We start from the raw sequence: 19,459 nt of genomic DNA, 5'->3' as shown, positions 1-19,459 counted from the left end.
GAACATCTAACTCAACAACAGAAGTGAAAAGTCTTGGTCTTAAATATGTCAGAGTCAAAACTAATGCAGAAAAAGGTGCTTGGAGTATTTAGAAATCACGTCAACACAAAATCTGTCCAGCAGAGCGGCTCCCTGCTCATCGATTAGGATACTCTCAGCACTGTCTGCAGCACATTGTAGCTTGCCTGTTAGCAACTCGTTAGCTTCATTATGACTGAAGCTAGCATATACATCTACTGTGTATACATATACATATAAGGATTAACCATCAATATATTAGGCCACTTTGTACTGCCAGAATTAGCATTTGTTTTCTCCAAGCAATCAAAGTGACTCAGCTTAAGATATTTAGGGTATAAACATTAGCCTCCATATGTTATTGATCATACAAAGTAAAACTGTAGCAGCAGGGTGCATTTATTTCTTCCTGCCAACATCTAGCTGTATGCCACATATGTCAACCTACATATTATGGAGCTTCCTTTGCTCCAAAGACACTTGATCCTCCATTTTTCATCACACTCGTCTCTCACTGGACTCTGCCCTCTGTTCCCACTTTAAAATGCAGACTCTCTCTTGGCTTAGACTTGACAAAGCTCCTCGAGAGCCGCAGAAGACAATCTAAAGCTGTTTTCAGCCTGAGCCGTACATGCCAGGTAAACTGAGAATGATATTTAAAATTGCTGGGCTGCTCCTGCCAGTTTAGATTAATTTAAAAAAAGACGTTTGTGCACAAAACATATTGAATAAAAATCCTTAGTTGACTGCCTTCCTGGTAAATACAGGAGGATTGTAGATAAAATTGAAAAAGTTAGGAGGAGGCTTGGAGATGGGTGGCTCCCTGTTAATCCCTTGGTAATTCCTAAACCTTTAATTTGTATTGAACGGAAGAATATAAATGGATTTGAAGAGCTTTTCTTTCACCTTTTCAATCTCAGAGAAAAGAAAAGAAAAAACGTGAAATGAGTGGAACAGACTCTTGTTCCTCTGTTAATAAGACAGAATCCAAGTTAGTATCAAACATCGTGGTTATTCAGGTTTCTATTCACTGTGCTAAACTTGTAATGACACATTAGAGCATGTTTTTCCATCAAAGTTGGTTTCCATGGAGTCGTTAAATGGAATACCTCCACCTCTTTCAATCACCATTAGCAAAGAATATTATTCATACGTAAACTTTGACTTCCTTAATGTTGCCTGAAGCTACGTTCTCACATCCTGTCTGTTTGCTAATTGGCAACGTGTGAAAGAACAGCACGTCTCTTATTTTTATACCTGCATTGTTATTTGCGGCTCAAACTTGAGAAAGAGTTGATATCAATGAGACTTCACACTCAGAATCAAGAAAAGGACTTAATTATGGTAAGGAACAAAACATCGAGCACGCGTCAAACCTCATTATGTCCTTTCATTATTCAATTATTCTTATTGCGCCGAGACCTGAAAAATAACATCAGAAACTTTGATTTCAAAGGTAAAATAAGTGTCTGATCACGCACTGAAAGCATCGACAGAAAGGTTAGAATCTACAGATAGCAGCAGAAAACACTTGACTTGACATCAGCCCATGTCTGCCTAGAAAAATAAAGAGTGACACTGTACACCAGGGATGTCAAACATGCGACCTGCGGGACAAAACTGGCCCTCCAGAGGGTCCAATTTGGCCCTTCGATGATTTTGTAAACTGTAAAAATTAGAGAGAAGAGATTAACTCTGAATTTAAAATAATTTCTAGATCATGATAAATAGTTTTTATCATAAAGTGAACTACTAGATTGTTCTTTTGCCATTTAGTTTCTCAGTTTTGTAATATTGTGCCTCATGTTTTTGTTGCATTGTTTCTTGTTTTTGTCATTTTCTGTTTCCCTGTTGTCTTGCTTGTGTTTTTTGTCTTATTTTTGTCATTTTGTGTTTTGTTTTCACTGTTTTGTGCTTTTTGTCTTACTTGTGTGATGTCTTTTTTGTTTTGTTTCTTGCTTTTGTCATTTTTGATCTCATTTGTGTCATTTGTCTAATTTTTTGACTCTTTTTTGCTTTGTTTCGTGTCGTTTGTCTCATTTTTGTATTTTTTGTTTTGTTTTTGTTGTTTCTGTCTTTGTAGCTTGCTGTACTCTTCTTTACATATGGACAATATTACATCTAAAGCAGTTACATACGTGATTGTAGCTGAAGTTAAACGTGTTCTAACATCGTGTTTTAAAGTTGTTCTGTGAATCTCCATTTACGATTTCTGACTTAGTGTAAACAGTGATGTTAAATCAGGTTAGTCAGTGTCATAAATTAGTTATCTGTTAGCTGCAGCTAAGTGTCCTGCAGGTCACAGCTGATCAGTCACAACGGATCGATAACTGCTGTCTTTATTATGCAGTCTAAGTTTAGGAGTAGGCCTCAAGTGGATAAACAAGGAAATGCAGTTTTAGCCGTTTTGTGTTGGCTTCATTGTTTAGCAGCAAAGGTTGACTAAATGGCTGGTCTGGATGTGTAAATAGCTCCTTTACTGGCCTGCATTGTCTGGAAACATGGCAAATATGCATTGCAAAAAGATGCAAAGCAATAGAATGAAGATTAAATTCAAGCTCTAGAAAAAAATGTTTTACTGAAAAGTGGTTGCATCACTACCTATATGTACGGTACTAAGGAAACAGATGGACAATAGAGGTAATTGCAAGATTTCCTGTAATCGCAGCACCTATTCACAACCTTGAAAAAAAAAATATAATCAGTGAAAATCATTAGCAAGAACATCTCCAGTCCCCTGAAGGGCTGAGTCAATAACCAAGTATGCACAATCAAACACTCACACAGCCAGCAGTACCTTGGAGTACAGATAGATTCGGTCTGTGTGCTGGCTGGCACAGAACTGCAGGCCATGGTAGACGGGATGGGCGGCGCTGGCGTCTTCTCCACCATCGGCCTCATCATCGTCATTAGCATCAGCAGCAGAAGACAAACACGCCACAGCTCCTCGGTCTGCAGGGAGACAGGAAGAGGCTGACTAATATCTCACTGAGCATATATTATTGGCTCATTATTGGCTTTCACAGCTTTATTGGTACTGTGTTTGCTCCTATGGTGATGCAATGACTAGCAGAGACATTAAACTCCAGCAGCTTTTAAGATTTATTATACAGGGAACAATATTAAGAAGATATGACATTTGTAGCGGATCATTCAAATGCGGATGTGTACACGGTGGATGTTTGGAAAACTACTGTATCTTGATTATTATTGCTTTCCAGCACTTGATTATAGAATCCCAAATGAAAACACTGAAGTAATTATCTGTGACATTTTCATAGAAATAAGAATCAGTCAACTTCTTACTATCAGCAGTTGATAAAACAACCAACCAACATGAAGAGGTCGAAACACTCTGGCAGCAGATTGTTTAGAAGGAACAGAAGAATAGCTTTTCAACACTGAAGAATATTGCTCTAGGACCAGAATGTCGAAATAAAATGTTGGTTGTGTCAGAAATAACTTTAACAAGAAAAGCACTCGGCATATGGCAGGAATTCAAATGGAAACAAATCACTAGATTCTTTAGAACACCAGTAGTTACAACTAAAATGAACCTAGCATGTCCTAACTAATGCTGGAGAAACTTTGAGACACATATCCCAAACCACACTAGCTGCGTTTCCATTACCCTTAGAAATGCGCAAAATGTAAATAGCGCAATAAAAAACTGGTAATGGAAACACCTGAATTTCGAAAAAGGACTAAAATATCGCTAAAAAGTTTTTACGCTCTCATGAGGTGGTTTTTCAGACGTTTCGATACTGAAAAATATCGCAAAAGCGCAATGGAAACACTTTTTCCACAATTATACGTCACCGGACGTGACGTACCTGGTCACATGACCAGTTCTCTCGGAGTAAACATGGCGCGGTACGTGTGGACAGAAGAGGAGACCGAGACGTTTCTTGCCATTATTCTTGAGAAAAACATCACTGCGATACTAGACAGCAAACAGCAGAGGAATGCAGAGTGTTATAAGGAGGTTTTGGGCGTCCATCTTCCTGCAGTGAAATCTCGCGGGATGATATTTTACGAGAGTTACGATGCTTCTGCCCAGAACAACCTTCAATGGAAACACGCTCAAAGCGCAAATATACTTTGTCGAAATTTTAGAAATATCGCTTTTATTTTGCGAAAAACTGTAATGGAAACCCAGCTACTCACATGCTCTGCTCATGTCCCAAATTGTTCATTTTTTTGAAAGATGTTTCTGATGCTCTCCGGCAGGTTTTTCAACAAAACATTCCACCAGACCTGGCAGTTGCAGTACTACAGTAGGAGTAATATCTAAAGGCCTGGATGGGAGGGCCAAGAAATACTTCTTAAACATTTCAAAAGAAAATTTCATCCAAATCCGTTAGTCTGTTTTTGAGTAATGTTGTGCACAGACAGACGAACAGACAGAAGCTATAGGCTAAAGACTAGTCTGTAAAAAGAAGGTTCCTGGAGGTGTTCATGGTTTCAAACTTCTTGTAACACAATGTGATCAACTTAAAAATCCCCAATTTCAACTTCTACAGTAAATGGAAGGCACTATGAGCCCAACGATTCAGTCAAAATTACAACTGATTTTTGTCGTCTTAATTGCAGGCTTGTGCAGGTGTATCATTAGCTTAATGTATAAATAAACAGATATTAAACATCACCTCATAACATGCATCTCTTACATACAGCAGTCTTTCTGCTCAGCCAGCCTAATCTCATCTTAAATCCAGCCTCATTTCCAACACACGGACACGAGTTGGATATCAGCCGTCTCATCTCGCTCTCTAAAGCAAAACTATCCCTTCAATGTTGTATAATACCGCGCAGCTACAAAGAGAGCCAATTTCTTTGACGGAAACTGCCCAATTTATTTTTCACAAGTTCACTCTAGAATTTTGCTGAACAACAGGACGGAAACACAGCTCGAGAGCAAAAAAAAAAAAAAAAAAAAAAGAGAGAGTGATAAAATGACAGTCGCAGACACGGGGAAACAGAGAAAGAGAAGAGAGAGAGCGGGTCATTAATGTCAGCTATGTGGCTCGCTCATCCTGCCAGCATCTAGCAAGAAAAGGTCAGGCGGTGGAAATGAGACCGCCGCTGTTCGACCACGCTTCATTTAGACAATGACCTATAACACTCTGATAATACTTGCCTTAAATCACTTCGCGTGGCCAGTTGTCTGCCTTGTCGGTGCATGTGCTTGTGAGAATGTGTGTGTGTCCATCTGGCTTGCTAATGGGGGGAAAATACTGACACAGGCTGATGTCTGTGACAAGAGTTTCCATTGAACAAGTGCTGCCCTGCACCTGCACTGAATCTCTAGTGGTTATGGGATGGAATCGGCTTTTTCTTTCAAACACTACAGGGGTCAAGTGACAAAGACATGCCTCCAGTGTTTGGGCCGTATGTACGATCATGACATGAGAGAAAGTTATATTACAAACGTTTTGAACAGACACAGGCCCTGCAATCATGTTTTCTCTCTCGGCTTCTTACTAAAAAGCCCTTTCTAGGCACACAATTTTCTGGCCAGCTTCAAATGAGAGATCTCTGTTTCCTCTGGTTTAAGTGGGCATGGCCATCCTACCCATCAGCAATATCTGAATCAAAATGTGAAGACTGTTGTGGGCTGCTTGCTTCTGATGCCAGGTCTCTGTCAAAAGCATCAAACTCATAATAATAACACTTAAGCGAGCTTGTTTTTAAACTCCGAGTACATTTTGTCTATTTAGCCATGCATATTTAAGAAAAACTTCAGATTTGAAACAGCCTTTTAGCGGGCTTAATGTATTTGCTGTAGCAGCTTTGGATAATTACAATCGTCCTTTAGGCTTCTAAAATATATTGAAATTCAGCTGCTCACCATGAAGACGGATTTCCATTTTAAAGACAAGATTTGCAGCATTTGTGGGGTACACTGTGTGGGGAAAACTGGCCTAGCTGATGCCCTTAGCCTTATTGTCGAGCTTAAATCCTCTCTTTTGTCATCTCATTGATGTCAAAACATTTTTAATTCTTTTCCAAATTTCACTAAACTAAAAATACAGACACACAATCAGCACAACGTAGTGCTCATTAGGCTGATGTTAATGTATATTACAAGATGATGCATTAACATGTAAATAATGTTGAAAGGAGGTCTGTAACACTGAGCCATATAGCATTTAGGGTGTCTAATCCAAATGCATGCATGCTTGAGGTCTAGCAAACATGCTGCTGAAGGTTCTCTGTGCAGATGTATGGACAGACCGGAGCAGAACGATGAGCGAAAGAGACACACATACTGGTGTTTTAAGCCACAGATACAGGATACAGACTGCAAAGCTGTCGGACACATTCGTCACCAGAACACAGAAATGGAGTCTTAATTAGTTCCTCCTTGATTTAGCGCAATAGTACCAGCTAGAGGTCACTAAACATCACAGAAAACAGAACATCTCTGTATGCTACATTACCAAACTGTAAGAGGCTCCACCTGGTGGTAGAAACAGGTATTACAGATAATCTAGAACACGTACTCTCTCGGAATTTGGCATCGGTATTGGTAGATGCTAAATTCTGAATAACTCAGATAGGATTGGATTGAAAAAGCTGATGGGGACATCCCTAGTAATAAATTTAAAAAATGATTACCATTTAACATGCAAGGAAACTACAAGCACTTCAAAATCATGTGTATTTGAGTTGATGTACTTTGCATAAATTGTCATCCTCCCATCTCCATAAACTGTAAAGAGAAACAGGCCTTTATTTGAAGGAAGCACACATTTTTCCTGCCTTTTGACTTCTATCTCTGTAATCTCAGCATGAAGTGCGTTTCTAAAGCAGTATTTCTGTCAGTACGGTATCAGTCACGTCATACACACCATGCTGTCTTTTCTCACACAGTTTTGATTCATTAATTATTCCAGTCACTTCTGCTTTGTCGTTTTCTTTCCTTCGCTGTTAAGTGATCGTTCGCGACACTTCCTGCACAGACTGCTATTATTTATTGGGTTTTATTTGAGAATTCGTGGTCCTTACATTCCATCACTGCTTTGTCTAACACATATGACGCAATTTCATGCTGAAACTGTTTTGTTTCAAGGTGACATCATCCTGATAAGTCATTTCCTCTCCTTGACCTAAGCTGTACAAAGTCCGTATCTTTCATTTTTATGCTTGTCGTCCTCATAGGTGCAATTTTCCCAAGTCAGGCACACATTGTTCTGATCTCACCCCGGCTTCAGCTGAAATGGGCCACTTTGTGTCTGAAAATACCAAGATAACTAGACGAGGCATTTTGCAGAGCTACAAACCTGGAACCAAAACATTTTTAGGACACGAGCGTTTCACAAAATCCCATCTATCCTTCTGTCCTGCTGCATCTGTAATGAAACCCAGCAGCTCTGCAATGTGCACCCTATATTTGTTGTAAGCAGTTTTTTTTCCCCCTTCCCCTGTTTGCAGTGGCGGAACGCGCCAGCTGCATTAAGTGGGCCATTTATACGATGGGGGCAATTCATCTTACAAAGCCGTCTTATTAGACTGTCACTTACACAGTATGAACAGTGCCTTCAAAACACCCCAAGGGATTTATCTGTTATTTTACTGCAAGAGAAAGAAAACAACGCCTAATTGGACTGAGTCATCTCATCTTCTGCGGGATCGAAACGGAAGATATAAAAAAAACTAAATTCCAACTTCGAGTCTGAAGACGTTCGGTGCTGCGGCGTTTGAACTAACGTCCAAAACAAACGGGTATCCGTGTTGAAACGTTCAGGCCGCGCTGAAAGACAGACAGACAGAGCGACAGACAGTAAGGAGAGGGGCAGACAGAGCGGTGGAGGAGGAGTGATTGCCTGTCTGTGCTGTGAGGAAAGTAATCTCAGAGCAATCAAGAGGTGGGGGCGGCCGACAGCTCTGCGGTTTGCCTCCTAAAACCACAGGCAGGTAGAGGAAAATCATTAGGCACAGCTCCTGACCCCATAGGTCACTTTTATTGGACAACCACTGCGTTTCGTATTAGACCCACGCTGCCAGAGACAGACAGGCAACGGCATGTAACTAACAAACTGACTAAACAACAACAGGACAGATGCCATGAATAGCTTTTTTAAAAATCAAGTCACGTCATACATGCTAGCTGCACCCACAAAGTTTTTTAAGGTACTCGGCAGGCAGGTTCTACATTTATGCTGTCTCACTAGCCTCTTGTCTGTTCATGTAATCCCTGACTGACTCCCTGATGTTGACATCAGGGCTCTGAGGGGGACAAACCATCTGTTGCAGGGCTCCTTGTCTTTCTTGTCACTGCAGATAGTTCTTTATGGCTCTGGCTGCATGTTTGGACTCGATGTCATGTTTAAAGCACTAAAACTTTTGCACAGTGCTGCAGATAGGGGTTAGCTGTCTGCAGGGAAAAGTGCATGTCTAAAGGGAACGTGGGGGGCCAAGTCGGTATCCAGCAGTGTCTCTTTAGTGCTGCCATTTGTGATCGACAGTGAGGCTTTTATCTCTCCCCTAGAGTCGGTCTAAATAGAGGTGTTTTTTTTTATAAAAAGAAAGAAAGGAAGGAAGGAAGGAAGCAGGTCTTTCGCTCACCTTTAGTATTTTTTTGCCTGAGAGTAGGAGGCGGGAACAGAGTGCAGAAGGCTCTGCAGGGGAAGCTACAGCGGGATTCAATCCTAGACTGTTGGGGGCATGGGTAGCTACAGAGATGGGAAATTAACCACTCAACAACCTGGGCACTAATAGATGTCACAAGTGTGTGTGTCTCTCCCAAGAACAGGAATCTGCCAGGCTGCTGCACGCTGATCTCAGGATGTTAAAGGCTAATAGGGGTTGATAGCTTGCCTGTTAAAACCTAAATGAGTGCTGCAACAGTCCCCCCTGTGTTAGGTATTCTGCAAAGAAGCAGCTCTGAGCTCAATTTCATCTGTCAACACCCAACCCCAAAATGCCTGCACCCTTTTTGAGGCAACACCCAGGTCACAGGCTTTTCTTAGACTCTGCTAGTCTGGCATTTTTTTAAAGGTCTTCATATTGCACACAGTGTAATTAGTTCTTTGTAATTAGCGCAATTTATTGCTTTGCGTATCCCTCTGAGACACAAGTACTTGAACAGAGGTCTTAATTTGCAATATTACACACTGTGTAATTGGGAATTTGTTCTTCACATCCCTCTGAGATTCACAGACGTACACATATAACCAGAGTGGACGGGGAAAGCAGGTTGTGTTTCAAGGATGAGCTGGTGCAATGAGGGAACTTGTGCCTTTTATGTAATTAGACCTTAGTCCACTTTATTAAAAAACAGCTTATCAGAAGCTCATCAGTTGCCTGCTGGACAGTGATACACCCTCAAACCTTGTGTGTGTCGTATTTTGTTGCTTCAAGCAGGTCAGTGGAGACTAGTGAGGTTTTACTCAATATCTCCTGTAGCTTCAGAGTGCAGAAATAGGCAATATCTCCAACTAGATACTAATAAGAAGTAAGAATAATAATGCCCAGCCCCATATGGAATGAGATATAGTCCCCTATTGGTATGAAGTGATGATATTAAACAGCATTATATGGGCAGGTGACAATGCGGCACCATCCAATTTCCCTAGATATGAAAAGGAGAAGATTGCAGGTGGGATTACCCTGTGTGTGGTCAGGGGGGAGGCAGCCGCCACCGCCAGCGTCGTCGTCGCCTCGCTCCCCCGCTGATTGTTTGCCTTTGAGCCACCGCTTGTCCTCTTCCTCTGCTTCTCCTAGTTTCTGTTTGTCTTTCGGAGGCTCATCCTTCTCCTCCTCCTCGCTCTGTTTGTCTTGGTGTGATTTCGGAGGCCGGGCTTTTCCCCGGCTGAGCTCTGGCTCGCTATCGGAGCCGGAGAGGACGATGCATGCCTGGTCCCTCTCGGTTGCGGGGGGTTGCTGAGGCCTGGGTGGCTCTGAGCCAGCAGAGAGAGGGAGGGAGGGAGGGAGAGAAAGATGAAGATTACTCTATTGGCCGAGTTGCACAGTGTAATCAGACTTTGAAGAGTTTCATTCCCGAGCGAGATATCCATCATCTGAAGAGTGTGACAGTGTGACAAAATGACTGCCGACATGAAAGTAAAACTCAATATGGCTCATTAGTGATGTTATTAGCTATCATAAGTCCTTCACTGACAAGTTTAGAGGATGTATTGAGTAAAATGAAAAGATACAAGCAGAAGAATGTGTAAATTTGCCTTTGTCTAAATTTGTCATTTTAAAGGAGGAGGCACATTTTTACAAGCATGCATTTGAAGTGCACATAAATGATTTTTTTCAAATATACGACTTCATCTCAGTAGCTGGATAATTGCTGCATGCTGACCACTAGCTGGAGGTCTGTACTGCTGGGACATGTTAGTCTTTAGCTCCTTGCTCAGCAGCACATTAGCTGTGATGCAGAAAGCTGCAGACAGAACACCTGCCGCCCTCCTTTCACCAGCTTTCGGATCAAACAGCCAATATCATTTGCTGAGATGGTGAATTATGCTCGCGTCACATTGTTTTGTTAATTGCTCGCCTGCATCATGTGCAATCAAACCTAAACAAAATAATTGTCAGCAATTGCTGCATCTGTGCCGCGCTCCAGCCGGCTGCAGCGAACACTGTTCAAACAGCTGATAATGGCTGAACGCCAGCCAAAGGCAGATCTGACTTTTAGGAATCGGCTTCTGGCACCTTGAAGACTGGCTATCAAACTTGTTTTGCAGTTCCAGTGTTAAACCACTCATGATTTCCATTCATGCAGAATGTTGTAATTCTGTGAAGGTCAAGCAGAAATCTAAGCCACGAAAATGTTAATGAATGCAGGGATTATACCGTCATCATTCACAGACTTCACATTCTTTAAAATTGTACTTTTTGTGCAGATGTTTATTATCAGGGTAGAATTAACAGACAGATTAGCTACTTAAAGAAAAGAGCGCGATTATTTATAGCCAAATGTAAATGTCACGGTGTGAGCAGAACTTCTTCAAAAAACAAGTGCTATATAATTTCCTTTTCCTTCTCTCCTAGTTAAATTTAAATCACATCCTTTCACAATATTTGTTGAACTTGAGGTGTGAAATCTAACAAGACAGTAAGTTGTGATTCTTGGGGACGCAGAGGGCTAATTAGTGATCCTGCCTCTCTGTGGCTTGTTTCTTCAAAAGGCCAGCCTCTCGACGGTTTCCTCAAATGTCATCTGAGTCTCCGGGCTCCTGGCCCTGCCGCTGCTCCCCTTCACTAACAAGCCGAGTGAGGCCGCGAAGAGACGGCTCAATTTGAGTTAAGCTGTCCCCATCGAAGAAGATGTTAACGGGGAAATCCTACCGGGCCGTGCCTCGACTTTACCAGTCAACTCTCTTGTTCTCCCACCCATCAGGGCCCCATTATGTCTGTAGTGGCTTGATATGGTTCAAAAAATCAGTCTCGAATCTACATACTCCACGCGAGCACATTCAAAAAGCATGTGATCCTACATGTGAGCCAACAGCATGAGCTAATGAGGATTCACATAAAAAACAGCACACTCCAGTAGTTCAGTAAAATAAAAAAAGCTTGTTTTTGCAGTCTGCAGGGAGTGAAACAGCTGCCGTCTGTTTCAAAGAAGAATCAAAGAAAAGCAAAGTAGCTGCTGCTCAGAAACACCGTAATATCAAACTGTTAAAGATTTGACTGGACCTTGTTTTGCTAAAAAAAATCAGTATGAAAAAATTGGAGGAAGGACAGAGTGCTAGCTGAGAGGTGTAGAGCGATAGGAGATAACCAAATTGCCCTCTTCCTGTATACGTCTCTCACAGTAGGTGCTGAGAGACAAATTGATGGTCTACCGGTGAAAGAGCTGAAGGACTAAATCATGCCCATGCTCTTGTCCTAAAAAAGCTGCAAACACAGGAACCCAACTGATTTAACTCAAATGGTTCAAGAGACACGGCCTGATTGTTTACCGGCACTAAATCAACTACAGGAAACCGCTCAGATGAACCCACCTGAGATGCCAAACCCTGTCACAGGAAGGAGGTAATAACACATGACAGTTTGATTAAAAACAGTCCCGGACTAGTGACGATATAGCACTACAGCGATTCAATTTGTGTCCAATTATTACAACCTGTTATTGTTTAACACTGAAAGTGGGTGAGTTCCCCTCTCTGATGCACAGGAGATAATTTTCACTGGAAAATAAGAAAAATGGTCGCGACCATCGCTGAAATTCCAACTTCAAGATTGCCTGGAGGATTCTATAAATTACAGAAAACACAGCTTTAGATAAAAGTTTCCATCATAATGTGAAAAATCCATTTGGCTAGGCTAATTGCTAAGCTACGGCTTTCTAGTATATTATTATGGCTTAGCAACTGTAGCTAAAAGCTACAGGTTGAAACAAACAATGTGTGTGAAAAAGATGCTGTGTCTTTTATAGCATCAAGCACAATGAATGGATTTCAGTGTTGAACATGCAAACTGCAAACATTAGCATGCTAAGCTAAGCTAACTACCTTACTACCTACAGCACTAATGCAGCGCTACATTTGGCTAAGAGCACATAGCTTATTTATGCTTATTGATGCTTCTCTCAAGCTAAAATAAAACATGCTATTTCAACATCTAAATTAATACAAAAAAACTATATCGCTAACATTTATATGCATTCATTTTTGCTGTGGTTCCAACGCTAACAGGCTGTTTACAATACCGCAACTTTGCTGCTCCGTTTCCATGTATGATTAACTGGGAAGGAGGGGGCCATTTTGACACATAACTTAAAGGGGCCATGTTATGCAAAATTGTATTTTTTTTATTGTTTCTGAATATAATTATGTGCCCTTGTGTGACTATAGCTCCATAAATGTGAGAAACAATCATCCACCTGCTTCTTTCCTGTTTCCACTGGTCACAAAGTGTGTGAGATACGTCATGGGACCTTTAAAATTTAAGCATTACATCATGTATGGGTACAAATTTCGTTTGAACACATTTAGCAGGAGTTTGGGTGTTCTTCCTGATGACACTGTGACAATAAATCCACTATTTTTATGAATTCTTCAGCTTATTAAGCCAAACAGGGAGTTTTCAACAAACTCCTTAAGTTAGTATTCATGAGCTAGCTTAAAAAAGCTTGAAGCAGTCGTTATTTTTAGCTTACAAAACTGGCAATGGTCAGCAAAAATGTATCAATTATTTTTGTTTACTACTGTGTGAAATTGAAGAAGAAAATATTGTTTTGAGTTGTAAATCGGCCACTGCAACGTGCTACAAATCAAAACATATCGGACGAAGCAACAGTAGCTAAAGCAACTCCATAGCAAAGCTTCGACTTTCAGGTGTTCCCCGCATCGAGCATCAATACTTGCTGCTGAATAATAGAAGGCTCTCTTGTCCTTCGCATTTCATGCATCTCATTCTGTTACATTTCATTGTGGTACAAACGCCTCGCAGCCAAACAGACCAATATCCTTCTGCATGCTGACTATTCTTCCACTACAGCTGCTGGCTTGCTGTAATTTTGCCATGCTGTGAAAATCCACAGACGGCGGATGCCAAAATGCCTAGAATAGTTTTCCTTTACTTTAAACATGAAGCTCTGATGTCCTTGAATCATGTGTCAGTATTCTGTGATTCACAGACAATGTCCCAGCCGTCTTTGTAGTCGTCGTGAAAATTGTCGCTCTTGTAGAGATAACATTTCTCATGTCACACTATAGGCTCCGACCTGATTATTTCCCTACATTTCCACGAGCTGAGGATTGCAGTGCCAAGTTGAGAGATATCTCCATAAATACAGTTGTTATTTTTCAGCAGTCTGTCATTTACAAATTTAGCAGGTTGTTAAATTCCCTGTCTAGCAAGCTGACACAGCCTGCTGCTGTGAATGCAGAGTGCCGCTTGTGACAAAGAAGAGAGTGTGATTGCTGAATAGTTATCAAGCATCTGCTGCAGCTGAGCATGAAATGGGGGGTGAATTTTGTTGAAAAAAAGGGGTGTGTGGGTGGGTGAGTGTGTGGGTGTGCTGCTGGTTGTTTGTACTGTGTGCTTTAAGAGCAGCAGACAACAGACCATCAGCACAGCCAATATTTACTCGATACTTACACGCAGTACAGATCCTATATCACAATACACAGGCTTCAGTCATTACTGCAGCAGTGAAATGATTTTTTTAAACAAACAGGCGATAAATTGAATGTGTTATGAAGAATATACTCGTCTTAAAACTTTACAAAACGTGACCATGTGCAAAGCACATGCAGTTTGTATTTAACCCTCATGTTGTCCTGCGGGTCAAAATTGACCCGTTTTAGTTTCAAAATGTGGAAAAAATATATATATTTTAACAGTGAAAGTTCTGACGTCCACATTTTCAACATTTTTGGGAAATCTTTGAACATTTTTGGTGGAAAAAAGAAAAAGTCAACCAAAATCCAGTGAAATTTGCTGGATTTTGTTTGATTTTTATGTGAATGTTCTTAAAGAAAATATTAGAAGTTTTACTGATATGTATGTAATCACTTTAGATATTTCTAGGAGTTGGTGGGAAGATTTTTACTCATTTTTTGAAAATATTTACAAGAATTTTCTTGCCAAATTTGGGGGACTTTTTTAACTAAAATTTTTAAGGGAAATTTTAAGGAATTATTGGAATTTTCTTCCTGAAGGTTTGTAAAAATGTTCAGAAATTTGGGAACTTTTTTGCTCAAGTTTGGATTTTTTTTTCAGACAAGGAAACGATATTTTTTGGTGCCCGTAAATGAAGACAACAGGAGGGTTAGGGTTGATTTTTATGCTGTTATTCTAATGGAGCTCATGAGTATTTGATTACAACATGAGAAGATCGTCGTGATCACCAAAAACTTGCTGTTGAGGTGAGTCATGAGAACATTACTGTGAGGTAAAGGCACCCTGGATGCTGCTATCGCTGTCTAAGAAACACAAGAATAACAATTTAGCAAGCTAATAAGTGCAACATGGTCTTGGAAATTTCCATTTTGAAAGTCAGACATTTTTAGATAGAGGCTTTTATTTGTCATTGTATAAATCTAATGAAACTGGAGACTTTTTTTTTTTTTTTTCCCAATGTGATAAACATTTTGAGAATTCAATAATGGCATCATCTAGTCATTACTGGTATCCTTTGCTCCTACTGGTGGTTGCCTTAAAGTTTAGATTTGTTTGGATGTAATGTCGCCAACATTTTTGTCACCTGTCAACATGACTTGTTGATGAATTTCACTGATGTTTGTCTGTCTCTGGTCGCCATTTGCTCTCTTCTTATGTGTCGATCTTTTAATTCAGCAAAAAACAAACACCTTTTTCTCAAACTCTCGATTCTACTCTGAACTATTCTCTTAGGCAAGGCGTATAAAACTCTATTAGCCTGTCACTGGTCTTCTAATTGTAGTGCAAACAAAATGGCTTTTAATGGTAAATGCATTCTTCCTAATTACTTCGCTCTTACAAGTAATTTTTATTTCAGCACAAAATGTAAAAGGCTGTATTGTCAGACACTAAAACACCTTCTTCCTCTTCCTCAGCGGGTTGGCAGCCTGAGGGCAAGAGGCTATGCTCACCTAAGAATTACTCCTCTATGAGTCATCTCATCGCAGAACTATTCTGAAACTGTGAATTCATTTAAATTTGGTGTTAATTAACCGGTGTTTTTGCTATATTTGAATGTCTTTAACTTTTGTAAGTTTCAGAAGAAGCTATAAAACATGATTTCATTAAGACTGTGAAGCATGTGACTGTATGATTAGCAGCGTCTGTCCACATTGGATAAAATGCAGAATGAGATACGTTTTAATGAAAGCCGTAAACTGATGCTGTCTAAACATTACCGCCGGTGAGATTCCCCCCCCCCCCAAGTCATTTCTCAACCGATCTGATGCGTCTCAGACATTCAAAGAGCCTGGACCTGCAGTTTGCCAGGTCATAACGACTTCCCTCCCCTCTCTTTTGCAAGATACAATCATAGGCTGTCACAGATATCAGCTAGAGCCAGCTCAACTTTTCCCAACTTTGTGTGAGACGTTTGCAGCAATAGTAGGCGCCTGCTCTCCCTCTCTCTCTCAGCTTGACAGGTGAGAATTATACTGTGTCCTTGTCATCTGCAGAGAGAGAGAGAGAGAGAGAGACAGAGAGAGAGCGAGACAGACAATATTCTCCGAGCAGTGCTATTTCAGACTCTGGCGAGCCTGCCTCCATCTTTCTCTATCACGCATCTCCATCTGGTGAAATCTGTAATGCTGTTCAAAAGTATTATGTCAACAGACCGCTACGATTGATATTGACAGGAAGGAAAATAAAGCGATGAATGGATTTTAGCTTCAGGTGCTTCATTTCAAGCAAGAGATGATGGAATTATTGTCGTTTTCTAAAGACAATCCAGTGTGAATTGCAATCAGGGAAATGAAGTTGGTGAATTAAAGTAAAGTGGAAGGCACAGGCAGGAGTTGGGGGTAGATCAGATGATGAGTTATTACTTGTTGCTTCATCCTACCTGACCTGGCAGCAGAGGAGGAGCGCGGGAACTCACACATCTCACAGTAAGGCAACAGGCTGCTGTTGGAGTAGGTGCAGGCCCCACAGCTCCAAGTTAAACCGGGATCAGGTTCTGACAGCTTTCGTGGAGCCATTAAGGAGGCCAGAGCGCCGGGGCTGCTGGAGCTGACACTCCCCGCCGTCGACCTCCGCTTCCCCCTAAATCGAGACCTGGGGCTCGGGCTGGACAGCGGCGTCCGCAGCCTCTTCAGCTGTGGCGAGAAATCCTGGTCAGGCGTGGCGGAGGTTTGGGAATAGGACTGTTCGTTCTTCTCCTGTTCAGAGTTTGCTCTACTGCCAGCTGGCGTGGCAGACGTCTCCGAGGACACGGAGGGAGATGTTTCTTCATCTTCCGTTCGCTTCCTCTTCTTCTCCTTGCTGGCGCTCGGGGAGAAGAAGGAACGGATGTCGTGCTGCCTGTCTTTCTCAAACTAAGAAAAAAAAAAGATGCACGCTCAAGTTAGTTTTTGCCTCGGCGGCGTACAGTTTTCAATCCGCCTATAAAGCGGCAAAACATCCATGACACGAGTCTCACTTTTATTGTCACCGTCACAAAGAAGCCAGTTCAGCTTTTTACAGAATGCAAAGCAACACTTTATGATGAAGTTGTGTCCTTGTGAGGAAGAAAATAATAATGAAAACTACACAATGACAACTGGCAGAAAAAAAGCCTTTCAGTTCTTTAAAACTCTAACAGCTTTCAAAAGATACAACCTCTTTAAATCTGGATCACAAATGTTGCACAATGGGACAATATTCCTTTTGTAACCCACCCTGCATAAAGTGTCATGCAATCTGTAAAAGCATTTTTTTTTAATCTATCTAGAGTTGATTTGTAGGAGCCTAAATGCATTTAACCCTTTAACGCCCAAGGGTCATAAGCCACCTGGATTGTTTTTATTTGGGCTGTAAATGAGTCAGAAATCAATCATGCTATGAGTGATTGCTTTTAGCCTTTCAATATCTGGCAAAATCTGACATAAACTGTTTATAATAATAGTTTAAGGTGGAAAAAAAACAAAAATTGACTTTGATTTTTCAGGAAAAATAGGAACTGGAGATAAACATGAACAAAATATTAGACAACACAAATGTAAAATATGAACTATAATAAAAATTTACAAAAATATACATTTTATAATACTTTTAAAATGGGATTTTGTGATGAAGGTCGTTGCACGTGGTTCCTTTGACACACCGTAATACCCCGTAAAGTGCACCTTCTCTTCTTTCAAGAACTGTTTGAATCTAGCACAAACGGTTGAGGAGTTACGGCAATTTAAAGAGCGCTTGTAAAACAGGAGTGACGACGCTCCCGTGGGATTTAAAAGGGTTAAGTTAACGTGCAACAGTTAAAGTGTGGTAACTTGAGTTATGGGAAAAGTGGTCAAAGTAGTCAGCCATCAGGCAAAGAGAGGGGAGCCACACAGTTGGTTGAAGATTTGGGTAAAAAGTTTCACAAGTGGATTTTATCTGGAATGTGGACAGAGGAATGTTTAACTGGCTTCTTTAACTGGAACCTACGTAACGACTCTTCTCATGCCATCATAAACATTCCTCACAGTATCTGTTACTGAATTCAAGCACCTACTGACACAAAACAATCATTCAATCAACAATCATTGATTCTGGAAATTTGTGACACATTTTCAGATTTTTGCATCACACTCACAAATCTATCTAGTTCCAAAAGTTTCAATGCACATTTTCAATTATTACTGCTCCAATAATACCCCGTATGAAGAACTTTATCAACTTCCACTCACTCCACTTTACTTCACTGTATGCTGTGATTTGTCTGGCGACAGGGGCTCGAGCTTCTCATCTCTCTTTATTATTATCATTTTAATCGCCCCAGAATGAACCTAAAGTGGAGTAAAACAATGCTTTACTACTGGTGTCTCTTGTGAACTCTTCCAGCTGACTCACATGAGTGAAGAACACATCATCTTTGGCGTCTCTTGAGTTTCCCTCCAGCGGCAGCACCATCTCGCCCGGCGTCCACGTGTTCGCAAAGCTGAGAAACTCCCACTTGTCCTTGTCGCCCTCGTCGGCCTTCAGGTATTCCTTCCTGCCGTTCAGAGTGCTGCCCGTCACAGTTTCCTGAAGGACACAGGACATTCAGTTTCTTCCAAACAGTCTTCTCTTTTGTTCGCGTTTTTGTTTCATCAGCAAACTGTATGATGATGTATTTGTGGACAGAGGAAAAATGTTTTAGTGGAATCGTTTTAATTAGAAATCATGACAGCTGGGATTATTATTGTAAATCCCCAAAGTCTGTTCTCACATGCAAATCAACTTCAGTGACAGACAGTATATAAGTAAATGTTTTTCAGAGCAGACAGGGGTATTCAAAGTCCCCCTCCTCTCCAAAACGCTTGATGACTGGAAGCTGTTTTCACAAAGCCTGTGCTCACAATAAATCTCAGGTTAATGTGGATGTATATGAGAATACTTTTGTGACATCGCACTAGTTTGGGCAGCAGCGGTTAGAACTGTAGCCTCACAGCCAAAAAGTTTATAGTTTGGAATCTGCTTGTCGAGTTCGGCCTCCTCCCACAGTTTAAAGACATTCTGCAGGTTAATTGGCGATTTTAAATTGTCCCTGAGTGTGAGCGTGTGTGCTTGTCTGTCTCTTTGTGTTAGTGTTGTGATGGACTGGCGTCCTGTCCAGAGTGTGCACCGCATCTCGCCCACTGTCAGCTAGAATAGGCTCCAGTCCCCAGTGAGCCTCCACAGGAAAAGCAAGTGTGGCTAATAGATTTCAGACAAGGAAGCAGTATTTTTTTGGGCCTGTAAATGAGGACAACGGGAGAGTTAAGTTCCAGTTTTTGTGTATCTGTTTCCAAACATAGCCCACTCCAATCCAATGAAAAGTGGAAATAGAGACACACAGAGTGGAACAGACACGAGCAAAATTCATCTCTTGTGT

General features: G+C 41.0%; 1 protein-coding gene across 3 annotated transcripts in view; it reads right to left on the bottom strand.

Annotated features, from left to right (window-relative positions):
* zranb3 (zinc finger, RAN-binding domain containing 3) overlaps positions 1–19,459 on the bottom strand; it is a 96,143-nt gene that overhangs the window by 34,340 nt on the left and 42,344 nt on the right. For all 3 annotated transcript variants that reach the window (XM_022206435.2, XM_051942162.1, XM_051942163.1), the window contains exons 12-15: positions 18,457–18,630; positions 16,487–16,958; positions 9,633–9,923; positions 2,816–2,970 (exon numbers count right to left, since the gene is read on the bottom strand). In XM_022206435.2, coding sequence (XP_022062127.2) covers positions 2,816–2,970; positions 9,633–9,923; positions 16,487–16,958; positions 18,457–18,630 — 1,092 coding nt within the window. The remainder of the gene's footprint in view (positions 1–2,815; positions 2,971–9,632; positions 9,924–16,486; positions 16,959–18,456; positions 18,631–19,459) is intronic.

This window comes from Acanthochromis polyacanthus, chromosome 22, assembly GCF_021347895.1.
Source record: "Acanthochromis polyacanthus isolate Apoly-LR-REF ecotype Palm Island chromosome 22, KAUST_Apoly_ChrSc, whole genome shotgun sequence".
Lineage (NCBI taxonomy): Eukaryota > Metazoa > Chordata > Actinopteri > Pomacentridae > Acanthochromis > Acanthochromis polyacanthus.
Note: the sequence above shows the minus strand (reverse complement) of the source record. Positions and strands in the feature narration are given on the sequence as shown.